General features: G+C 41.2%; 1 protein-coding gene across 9 annotated transcripts in view; it reads left to right on the forward strand.

Moving 5' to 3' along the window:
* SYTL5 (synaptotagmin like 5) overlaps positions 1 to 13,027 on the forward strand; it is a 139,357-nt gene that overhangs the window by 75,588 nt on the left and 50,742 nt on the right. For 8 of the 9 annotated variants that reach the window (XR_007148996.1, XM_047844306.1, XM_047844313.1 and 5 more), the window contains 2 exons: positions 359 to 467; positions 4,078 to 4,212. Coding sequence is in view for 8 of the 9 variants with exons in the window: in XM_047844306.1 (XP_047700262.1) it covers positions 359 to 467; positions 4,078 to 4,212 (244 nt within the window). In the remaining variant the exon portion in view is untranslated. The remainder of the gene's footprint in view (positions 1 to 358; positions 468 to 4,077; positions 4,213 to 13,027) is intronic. The other variant, XM_047844311.1, reaches the window with a different exon arrangement.

The raw sequence follows: 13,027 nt of genomic DNA on the forward strand, positions 1-13,027 counted from the left end.
GGTATTGTTTCTACAGTCCCGTCTCTAGGGATTTGGAGTTCTCATGAACCCAGGCTCCTCTGCCCTAAAAATATCTGTAGAGGGATGATGTATCATTCCTCCATTGTGGACATCCCTAGAAAGCTTATCTCAGCAAACCTCCCACAGATGAGTCCTCAACTTAGTCTTCATTTAACTCTGGAACACTCAGCAGATTAGAAATAACTGTGTGACTAGGAAACAGGATGGGAATGTCATTGCCAATTATTGTGGACTTCTTTGTCCTCTGCTAACGTAGGAAAGTGAATGAAGAATAGAAAATTGCTCTCGTTTCTGGCCATTTTGTATGTAAATTTATCTTCTGATTGTTTTTAATGAGGAACTGAAGAAATACAAAGTCAAGAGCAACCCCACCAGGATGCAGAAAAGGCAGACACTTCACCTTCTGCCAGGCAAAAGGCCAGTCATGATGGACCCAGGAAAAAGGGGTAAGACACACTTTTTCCAAGGGCATATTTGAATTCATTCCAGAAACTTCTGAAATAAAGACCCCTTAGTTTTTCTTTTTTTTCCTTTTCTTTTTTTTTAAATATATGAAATTTATTGTCAAATTGGTTTCCATACAACACCCAGTGCTCATCCCAACAGGTGCCCTCCTCAATACTCACCACCCACCCTCCCCTGCCTCTCACCACCCATCAGCCCTCAGTTTGCTCTCAGTTTTTAAGAGTCTCTTATGCTTTGGCTCTCTCCCACTCTAACCTCTTTTTTTTTTCCTTCCCCTCCCCCATGGGTTCCTGTTAAGTTTCTCAGGATCCACATAAGAGTGAACACATATGGTATCTGTCTTTCTCTGTATGGCTTATTTCACTTAGCATCACACTCTCCAGTTCCATCCACGTTGCTACAAAGGGCCATATTTCATTCTTTCTCATTGCCACATAGTACTCCATTGTGTATATAAACCACAATTTCTTTATCCATTCATCAGTTGATGGACATTTAGGCTCTTTCCATAATTTGGCTATTGTTGAGAGTGCTGCTATAAACATTGGGATACAAGTGCCCCTATGCATCAGTACTCCTGTATCCCTTGGGTAAACTCCTAGCAGTGCTACTGCTGAGACCCCTTAGTTTTTCAAGTTCGATGTCACTTCAGTGACCCAGAGAAGGTCAACATACCTGACCAAGGCAATATTATCCTATTATTCCCCCTAGAACATGAAGTTTTACATACTTTCAGTCTTAAATAAATAAAGGTCACCTTGGACCTGAACATATAAATAAAACTTTTTATTTCATTTGACATATCTGGTCTTGCACTAAATGGTTCTCATTCCTTCTAGGTAGAAGGTTTCATGTCAGGGCCAGCTTTGTCTATAAAGAAGTGACAACTCCCTTTGTTGTAGAATGCCAACACTCTCCCCCAACCTGAGTGCTGATACATGAAATATCCAAATCAAAGATTTATTAATTGGGCTTAAAACGTAATGTCCCCTCTTTCAAATGGGGGCTTCCTTAAGGAAGAAGTCACATTTGGCTACCTCAATAACTTAATTCAGAAAATCTATGTCTCAAGTACTAAGAATAAGAATGGGAGGCACATAGGGAAGCAAGAGTCAAGGAGGCACTAGGAAACTGGAGGCAACATGGCTTCTTCAGGGGAGAAAAGAGGCCCCTAAAATGCAGGCTAAAAGGACCAAAAGGCAAACTTCTGCTTCCTGGCTCTGCATTTGTTCGTCTTCATTTCTCAGGCAACTGTTGATCTGTTTTGTGGCTTAGTGAGGGTTCTAATGTCCACCAGGTCACTTTATGTTCTTTCTAAGTAGCACTGCTTTGTTCTCTCAGCCGAAAGCAGTGTGCGAGACTGCCAGTATCTGAGCCTTGATCTGGCTCTAGAGAACGTCTGTTTTTGTTTTGGTTTGGTTTTTTAGAATCTTGAACTGTGAGTAGGAGTGAAAGCTAAATGTCATGTAACATAAACACCCATGACTAACCATGTCTTCATCAATTAGCAGAGATGAATGTGAAAGATAGCCTAGAGTCACCATACATCCTACGTATTGGTCCTTTCTGTTGTACTGAATCCATTGGCCACCCATCAGAGCTCCCACAGTGCCATGTGCCTGAGTATCACTCTTACATTGCAGTCTGACACCACCTTCTCCCAAACACACACACACACACACACACACACACACACACACACACACACACACTTGTGAGCTCCCTTAGTGCTGGACCTGTGGCTTTTTTTTTTTTTTTTTTTTTTTTTGCTTTTGTGCTTGATTGAACATGTAACTCAGAGCCCACAAGTGCTTGTAGGAGCTGTTGTTTGCAGACCCCAGCCCGGGCTTCACTCAGTACATTACAGAATGATGTACTTGGAGCTGGGAGACAATAAGTAACTTACCAGCACAATGAATTGGGTGTGCTCTGAATTAAAAACAGCCATAGCACTGGCCTAAGCCCTGCTGGAACTCAAAACTGAGATCTGATGGTTCTGTTTTCAGGGAATTTAACAGTTAGTTGGGTAGAAAAGGTACATACCCGAAAAGTTAATATGTATAGAAGAATTTTAGGAAAATGTAAGATGACAATATGAGCTGCCTGAAAGCCTTTCTAAAATAAGACAAGGTGTTAATTAACTATAAGAGATATCATAAGGATAAGTAATTAAGTAAATATTAAATAAGGGGCTTAGATAATAAAGAAGTGAATATTAAACAAGGGGCTTAGATAATGTTGGGAGGTCACAGAGGACAATGGGAAAGACATAAAATTGTAAGTGTGACCAGATGAGGACCTCGAAAGACAAGAGTTCAGGATAGCAAAAGGTGGGGAAAAGTGATTCCACATGGAAGAAACACCTTAAGTAGAAGTATGGATGTGGGGACATGAACAAGGTGGTTCTCAGAGCAGCATAGATTGACATTATATTGAGCACTATTCTCACCAAAAAAAAAATGTAATTTTCCAGTTAAATTGAAGCTTCCGACACTTTGACAAGATACTCTTTATATATCTTTGAAACAGAGACATCTTGGCAGATTCTATTAAGATTGTCCCAATACCTTTGGAATACATTTTCTCCCTAGAAAACTGGAATATAAAGTAAATGAACTGATTTTTCCAAATGCTGTCACAAAAAGAATATAACTTTGGTTGTTTATTAAAGTATATTTGGAAACCCCCATGTTTTGGGCCTTCACTGGCCTGGATCATGACTCAAATCTCAGTTCCTGAAAAGCTATTTTTGTTCAAGTTCTAAATAATTTAGTCAAATGGGAATACAGTCAGATTTCATCCCACATGAGACACCCCAATGTTCAAACTTCATTCCCGCAGGGAGAAATGTCCTGAAAGATATAAAGATGGTTTCCACCACAGGGGTTTAGTCCTTCATTCCACAAGAATTGATTGGGTTCTAGTATGTGCCAGGCATCACTTTAGGCTCAGGGGACCTGACAGGAAACCAGCAGGGCAGGGTTGCTTTTCTCATGGAGCTGTAGTCTAATAAGAGACCACCTCAGTTTGTCCCAGGGGATCCATCATTCTAACACCCCTCTCTGAGCAAGATGAGTTCAAGCTCCATAGTCTTTTTTTTTTTAAGAGAGAGTGTCATGGTGTGAGTGGGGGAGGGGCGGAGAGAGAGAGAGACACAGAAACCGAAGCAGGCTCAAGGCTCTGAGCTATCAGCACAGAGCCTGGTGCAGGGGCTTGAACCCACGAACTGCAAGATCATGACCTGCAAGCTCCCTAGTCTTAACATCCCTGCATACAGGCTCAACCCAGGCAATGTTTCCCTATTCCCAGGTAAGTTGCAAAGTTGATGGTCTTTTTCCTAGCAGGGACAGAGGCCTGGCTTACTGACAAGTGGTATGGCCTTGGGAGAATGTCATAACCTCCTCTACCACTACCCTTGATGGCATACTACCGAGGCACTGGGAATTTCCCAGAACCTCTCAGCCCCAAGGCCGCTTTATTGAAGAATTATTGACTGTTGAAAATATTAGAAATGGTATTCTTGAAATGATCTTTTAAAATGCTTTTTCTCTGATGTTACTTCTAAGTACATATATATTTATATAATTTCAGATTTCTTCTTAGCAAGTTCAGATCAGCAACCAGGGGAGAAATCATAACTCCAAAAACTGAAAGTGGGCGGAGCTACAGCTTGGACTTAGATGGCCAAAACTTTCGGAGTTTAAAGTCCATCCCTGGTTCAGACAGGTAAAGCACATACAGATTGCACAATGGTATAGCCTGAGAATAAGGTTGACTTATTTCCATCCAAACAGTGCTTCTAGGTACCTGTAAAGTATTTCTTCTTGGAGAACTTGTAACATAACATGAAAAGCCAGGAGGGTATTTTTCAGTTGAAATGGGAAGCACTTAGCCTTCTGGAATTACAGCTATCAGAATCATCGGTGTGATGTGTAGGGATGGGACTTGATGTTTGGGGATATACAGGGAAAATACATTCTTTTCAGTGATTTCTTGATCTTTCTCTGTTGAAGCTTCTGAAAAGAAACATGTGAGCATTAGATATAGTCCTTGCAGCTTTTTAAAAGTTATTAATAATTTCATCACTTGAACTGCTCCAGAGAATTTCCATAAATTCCACCTCTTTCTAATTCCACCTCATCCAACTTGTTATCAGTGGGGCCAAGTGAGAATCTCCTATGCCCAGGGTTATCACCTTGTCAAGAAAAGCAAAAAGAGAGGCGCCTGGGTGGCGCAGTCGGTTAAGCGTCCAACTTCAGCCAGGTCACGATCTCGTGGTCTGTGAGTTCGAGCCCCGCGTCAGGCTCTGGGCTGATGGCTCGGAGCCTGGAGCCTGTTTCCATTCTGTGTCTCCCTCTCTCTCTGCCCCTCCCCCGTTCATGCTCTGTCTCTCTCTGTCCCAAAAATAAAATAAAAAAAACGTTGAAAAAAAAATTTAAAAAAAAAAAAAAGAAAAGCAAAAAGAAAGGATAGCCAAGAGCATAGTAATTTCACATCAGGCTTGATTTTCTTTATCCTGTTGGGGTATAAGTCAAGGCTTATTTTCATGATTAGTGTACTATCAAAGGCAGTGATGAGAAAAAAAGATGTACCCTCATGTTTCACTGGTTTGTCCAAATGTTAATTCCCTTTCATTTTCCTGGAGTTGCAGTAATTCTACAAATCCAGCTAGTGAAGCCTCCTCAGGCTTTGTGAGCAGAATTGCATTCTCCCCTGTAATGTATTTTAGAATATGGAACAGCAAATTCCCCTAGAGAGGACCCTCTTATGACTTTGGTTTTTTCCCATGGTGGCTCTCTATACTGGTTTCTTTTTTCTCTACAGCATTGCTGCAAAGTAGTGCATTTTATGTAAAACAACACAAAAAAATGATGAAGTATAAAATCATTTATCATCCACTCTCAAAAGATCACGATATTCAGTAGTTTTCAAATTTTCAAGAATGTAGATATATTTCCTTTATGATTAAAAAAAAATCAAACCATAGCTGCTTTTGTCCTTGAAATCGTCTCCCTGACTTACCTTGGGGCAGCCCCCTGCCATGTTCCACAGAATCTTTGTATAAAAACTTCATTTTTGTGTGCTGTTGTTGAACTTCTGACTCTCAGACAGTGGTCCCCATTATTTAGAGGTAAGAACCAACTAACTTAGTGTTGCTATTTTTGCCCAGCTTCTTGGGGACTCCACAGATGAGCCATTTTGGCATAGACTTCAGGCTAATATTTAAGAGGGGTGATGTATACACACACACACACACACACACACACACACACACACACACACACCACCTGGATGGACTGGAAGCTAGCTGCAGAGGAGGGCCAGAAACAGGCCGGGCTGCCGCCACAGAGCACTGACAGCACGGTGGCCAGGGTCCCCCGACCCAGGCCTGCAGAAGCCGTCACATCTTCGGTGGCCACGGGTGCCTCTCCTGGCATCACCCTGACAATGTATTCAAGGCCCGAGAGCCACCTGGACCTCTTCAGGAGTCCAGAGGCGGCCCAGGCCCTTCCAGCTCCGGCCAGCAGATTGTCAGCCAAACGGCTGGCCATCCGCCGCGGGGCCGCTCTGGGGATGGCATCAGCCACGCTGACGGCCTGGCTGGTCATCCACGTCCTGACCACCAGACCTAGCCGAGCGGCTCCAAGACGGAAAGGAGGCCAAGAGTGGCCGCGCCCACAGGCCTCTACACCTGTCCCCCTACAACAGCACCCTGGGGACCCAGTGTGGGTGGATGTACACTTTGGACCACAGCCGGCACCTCGTGTGATGTGACAGTTCTGTCGAACTGGCTTTTTCTTCTCTGCTCTTTAGGAGGACATCAGCGGACTGGAGAGGGACAATCCTAGGGTTGCTTCAAATCGGGAGATTTCAAATCAAAACACAATCAGAAAAACCAGTTACCCAATTAAAAATTACATATTTCCTAAAAAAAATATGTATACACACACACACACACACACACACACACACACACACACACACATACACATATACACACACACACAGGGAAAATACATATACATAAAATAAAAAATACACATACAGGGAAAATATATTCTCTCTCTCTCTATATATATATGTATATGTATACATATGTATACATATATATGTATATATATGTATATATATACATATGTATATGTATACATATACATATGTATATATATACATATATATATGTATACATATACATATGTATATATATACATATATATACATATACATATGTATATATACATATATATACATATACATATGTATATATACATATATACATATACATATACAAATACACATATATACATGTATGTATATATACATACATAAATACATATGTATATGTATATATACATGCATATATGTATATATACATATATACATATATACATGTATATATATATACGTGTGTGTGTGTGTGTATGTGTATATATATATATATATATATATATATATATATATATATATATATGTCTGAAGAGGAAAGATGGAGTTCCTGTTAGAAACCAAAAAGTCTCCTGACCCAGCAAAATAGATTATTCCATTTTAAATTAATTAGTGTTACAGTTATTCAACAAGAATACGGTTTTGCTGGTCTTCCAGAATCCATGTGCCTGGGTTTATTTCTTCTGTGTTATCTACTGCTGAGTACAAATAATCATAATATTGTAAAGCCATATGGACATGTTTCACCAAACACTGTTGTATTGACCTAGGGTTTTCTTGTTCTTGTTGTAAACTGAAAGGAGGCAGACTTTATCTTCTAAATCCTAAGTACCTGAAATTGTTTATAGAAGATCAGGATATGGTAGTCGGGGATGCTTTGGCTTAAGCATTCCAGGAACAGTGTTTTCCCAGTAAGAAAGAGAATAAAGCCATTGGGGAGATCAGTAGAGCAAAACGTCGTTTCCTAGAATGTGCATTTATCATAACGATGACTCATTAATGGACTGCCACAGTGAGATGAGTTATATTATCCCAAAACTATTCCTTGGAAAGTTGGGGTGGGAAGTAGCCCATCTTTTCCTAACTCCCCCACCAAAAAATATTAGCTCCTTTTTGTTTGCTTGAAGCTGCAGTAATTCTGCAAAGCTAAGTAGTAAAACTGGCAGACTTCCATTCCTCCTTAGCTTTTGCAAGCAGAATTGCTTTCTCCCTTGTAACTCATTTTAGAATATGGAACAGCAAATTTCCCTAAAGAGGCTGTAAGGGCCCAGCCAGTCTCTTTGGTCTGTTACCTGACCCAGCTCAGCAATGAATTCCCCCTTTCTCCTCCACAATGCATATTTCTTCATGGTCCGTTGCTCTTTTCCTGGAGCAGCTGGGCTTGGGAATTCTTGTTTAAAACTCCTATCATATCAGAATGGAAATGATGTTTTACCAGATGCCTGGTTAACTTTCTTTTCGGTAGTTTGAAAGCAGGGAAAAGTATGAATGGGTAAGGCAAGGCCCAGCAGCCTCCCAGAGGCGCACAGCACACGGCCCTTCACTTGCTGCTAGGGACTTGACAGATGAGGCAAAGGAGACTTCTTTTTTTCAAAAGAATATGCATGGAAGCTATGGTTAATAAATAGAATGCTCTTCAGGGCAGCGGGTCCTAAGCCCTTTTACGTTGTGATGAGTTTGGCAATGCGGTATGATTTGTGAGGGATCTGTGTGAAGTCACGCTCATCCAGAAACAAACCCTCAGACAAGGATTCCTAAGTAAGTGATTTATTAATGAAGTGATTCCAGGAGAAACCAGTACAGGAGTAAGGGAAGCAGAATAAATGGGAAGCACCTAAGCAATGTGCTTTCTCAGACGAGGTCTGAATTTGAGAACTCCGCTTGATCCCTCAAGGGATTCTGGAGCTATAAGATGTGTCTCTTGAGTTTTTCCATTTTGAGGAGGTGGACCATCGCACTCCTTTACCAATTCGTCAATGACTCTGAATTCCCTTGGATAGGGTTTCCAGATTTAACAAACAAAGATACAAAGTATGCCCCATGCAATATCATTTTCATTCATATACTCTATAAATATTAGTATATTTTTGTACTAAAAATGATTCGTTGTTTACCTGAAATTCAAATGTAGCTGAGAGTTCTGCATTTTGTTTGACACCTCTCCAACGGGGGTCTGGGAAGACCCACTCCAAAGCATGTCTAGGCCCCTTGCTCCAGTGCTAAAGGGCAGATCTCTGAAGGCCATGGGTGCAGGCCATTAGCAGGCAAGCTCTCAGAAGCTGGAGATGAGCGTGCAGAGCCAGCACAAGTGATATAAGGGGATCTGGGTAGGACATGAACAATGTCCCCTAAAACACATAAGGGAAAAACGGAACTTTGAACTTAACCTTCACTCAATTCAGTACAAAATGGACATAGGAAGATGCTGTGTTTCTCTGTGGCAGGTCTGTCGTCACATTGGAGAATATGGCCATCGTATCAGATTCACCAGTGTTTCATGTGCTTAGACCGTGACCCTATCGGTGGGAGTAATATGAAGTCTGGAGTTGCCAAATACATCTTCAGCTAGAAACTTCTGTTTATACCACACAGTCATCCCTTTCTACTTATCCTTTGCCCATCATACACACCTACCCTGATTTGGGTCCCCTCAGAGCAAACCCCGAAATAAGGATTCAAGAGCAAGTAATTTATTTAGGAGGTGATTTGGGAAACCCAAAAGGAGTGGGGAAATGAGCCAGAGAAAGGAAAGAAGCTCTTTACTACTATGGGGATCCAGTGCTCACTCTCAGTGGACACCTGTAGGAAACAGTGTACAACACACTTTAGAACTATCTAGTCAAGAGATTGGGAATCTGGGGTATTTATACACCGGCTCCCTGTTCATCACTGGCTGAGGACTAATTCTGGGGCACTGACTCTTTGGCACTTCTGACTTGTTCTGTGCACAGGTGCTCCATGCTCTTGTGATCCAAAAAATGTCCTCGGGCATAGAGTTATGGGTGTTCACAGTAAATAGGATTCTGTGGGTAGAGGTGAGTGCCAAGGGAACTGGGTGGGGGCACTGGGGTCTGCTACAGCATCCTTCCCAGACTGCTCTTGGGCCTCTTCCAAAGGTGCAGTTTGTCAGACCACTGGTTGCTCAGCTCCTGATTTATGCTAACTTTATATAGGTGTGACTTTCCTTTATGTAATGACAGTAATTTGAGGAGTTATGGAGACTTGGTCGTTCAGCCAGACTCTTGATATTATACTTTGGTTGGATTACAACTGGGTTCTTGACTTGCCTCGTTCTTGTGGTCAAATGATTGTGAGCCCAAGGACAGCTCCTTTGCTCTCTCATCTGTTTCTGCAGCCGTTTCTCAAAGATTCACTGCCTTGACATGTCCTATTTCTATGAACTAAATTTAACACATTTCCCCCTTCCGGTATAATAATTTTTTCACTCAGGTGTATTTTGTGGTGTGTCCTTTCTCAGGGTATCTAAGATACACCAATGGTCTTCTCCATCTGCAAATCATTAAGGTGTAGAGGTATATGACTGGCTCACCTATGAATTTTATTTATACAAATAATTTCAACACACAGTTCTGTCAACATTATTGTCCTAGTGCCGTATTCCAAATGGTAGTTAACTGTGGAAGGTTTTAGTGATATTATTCCACCCCTTCATGAACATCCAATTTGTCAAGGAAGATTGATATAACCACATAATTTCAAGACAATATTGTATCATGTTAAAAAGATGTTCTGTGTGCTATGGGAAAACCAGAGAGAGGCATTTATCCTTTGAGAGGATTCAGAGAAGCTTCATGGAGATGACCTCTAAGCAATTTTAAGGGATGAAGAGGACCCTGCCAGGTGAAAAAAGATAAGAATGAAACAGAGGAAATAGAAAGTATAAAGGAAAAGAGGCATAAAGTGATGTTGCGTGTACTGGAAAATGAACTGTTGGGGGATTTTAGAGTGTAAAAATTGAAGTGTTGTATGAAAGAGATGAAATTAAGAACTAAGTTGGACCGAGATACAGATGGCTTCGGATACATTGATGACCTGTTTTTATAAGCAACATAGCATCCCAGATGGAAGAAGAGTTTGGCAAATTTGAGCTATTAAGTACAGAGCATGTGCCTTTTCCCTTTGGTTCCTGAAAGTTAAGTTCTGCTAAACACTTGTTTTCCTTGGTGTCTACACATGGAGGCAATCGGCTTTCTTGCCCCTGACTTCCAATTCACCCAAGGTTTTTCATGGCTGGTGGCCTCTCTCTTCCAAATGGCTTTCATCCATTATTTAGAAAGAAGACAGGGGATCAGGATTCTATTGTGATGGTAAAAGACAAAAGTATTTTCAGACTGGGAGTTTTACCTGTTCTTTTCCTTCATACCCACTCAGAATCCTTCCCTCATGGTGACTGTCTCCTCCACTTTAAGGAGAGTCTTCTTAAAACAGGTCCTTTATGCCCATCACGCACTTGCTGGGATGAGCACTGGGTGTTGTATGTAAGCGATGAATCACAGAAATCTACCCCAAAAACCAAGAGCACACTTTACACACTGTATGTGAGCCATTTTGGCAATAAATTATATTTAAAAAAAATTAAATAAAGCAGGTCCTTTAAGAAAACACTAAATAGTTTCAAACCCACCAAACAAATCACCCTTTGTTTTAGTAAATCAAATATAAAGGTTCTTGGGGGCACCTGGGTGCTCAGTCGGTTAAGCGTCCGACTTCGGCTCAGGTCATGATCTCACCCTTTGTGAGTTTGAGCCTCATGTCGGACTCTGTGCTGACAACTCAGAGCCTGGATTCTGTATCTCCCTCTCTCTGCCCCTCCCCTGCTCACACTCTGTCTCTCTGTCTCTGTCTGTCTCTCTCAAAAAAAAAAACAAATGGTAAAGAAAAATTAAATAAAGTTTCTTTATATAATTAACACTATGATTCATTGAACAAAATTTCACTGAGTACCCACCACATTGTATCCTTTCTCCAAGAAGGAGACAGAAGGAAAATGTGTGTAATTAAATCACAGAAAGCCAGTGACTTCAGAGGAAACTGCAGCTAGAGAAGCTTCCTGATGAACTTGTACTTTTTCCTCATTTCTCTGCTTCCCTAATTCTGCATTCCAAAGCTCCTATGATGGTTCACCTATGCCTAAGAATAAAACACATACATCTGTACACATCTATCCACACATGCACACAGTACCTGAAATTCATCCTTTTAGGATGTGTCAACCTCTCCAAAGAGTTTTATTTTTATTTATTTATTTATTTATTATTTATTTTTTTTTTTTTTACTTTAGAAAGAGCACATGATTGGGGGGGGGCAGGGGGGAAGAGAGAGAGAGAGAATGAAAATGAGAATGAATCTTAAGCCGGCTCCTTGCTCAGCCTGGAGCCTGATGTAGAGCTCAATCCCACAACTGTGGTTGGGATCATGACCTGAGCTGAAATCAAAAGTTGGACACTCGACCGCCTGAGCCACCCGGGTGCTCCAAGGATTTGACTGTTAAATGGAGATACCCGTATCTGTATGTTGTGTGCCTGTGTGGATGGGCAGTACTCACAGGGGTCAACACAGCTTCTGTAGATATACAGATAGTTGATAGTTTGAGCTTTTTGGGCCACACGGTCTCTGTCTCAGCCACTCAACTCTGCTCTTGGAGCAGCTGTAGACAATAGATAAATGAATGGGCATGTCAGCATTACAACAGAACTTTATTTAGAGGCACTGACATTTGAACCCCATGTACTTTTCACATGTCACAAAATATTTTTTTTCAATTACTTAAAAAATGTAAAAACCACTCTTGGCTCACAGGCTACAAAAACAGACAATGGGCTCAATTCTGTCCGTGGACCATAGTTTGCTGATTCCTGGTACAACACGTTCACTCACTAACAAAGAAAGTGTCCTTCCATTTATCCACAGGCTAAGTTTCGAGGACAGATCACTTGTATTGATGTGATTACTGAGGTTAAGAAAATAGTGGTATGAGGGGGGCAAATTGCAGATGGAGAGATGTCTGAGATGAATAAATTCAAACTAATCAACAGTTTAGCCCAGTGTTTCTCAGCCTTGGCTGTATATTGGAATCACTGGGGGGTGGTGTCATTAAAACATATCGATCCTATGGGCCTAGATCCTATGCTCAAAGTCTGATGTGATTAGTCTTGGATGTAGTCTAAGCTTGGAGATTTTTAAAAGCTCCCCCACTGTTTCTGATGTGCAGCCACAGATGAAGACCACCCATCTCGCATAAGACTGTTAGGAAAGGCAAAGCATTTTGGGATCACCAGAGACTGGAAAGTTGACCTATGTTCAGCTTTTTTCTCTTTTCTTTCTCATGTTTAACAACTTTCCCATTTAATGGGATCACTTCACTTTCTGTTACCTCCCTTGCTTTTCTTACATATCCATTTCAGATCTGATATAACAAAAAAAAATTAGGAAAGTGCATAAACCACAGAAAGAATACGCAGTCTCTGTGTCATGCTATGCACTAGCCTCATTGTCACAGTGGGTGTTAGCATCTCTGATATTAATGCTGCCTTTTGGTTGAGCTTTCTTGGGGGAGTATTCATTTAACCATGCG

The sequence above is a fragment of the Prionailurus viverrinus genome, chromosome X (assembly GCF_022837055.1).
Source record: "Prionailurus viverrinus isolate Anna chromosome X, UM_Priviv_1.0, whole genome shotgun sequence".
NCBI classification, from domain to species: Eukaryota; Metazoa; Chordata; class Mammalia; order Carnivora; family Felidae; genus Prionailurus; species Prionailurus viverrinus.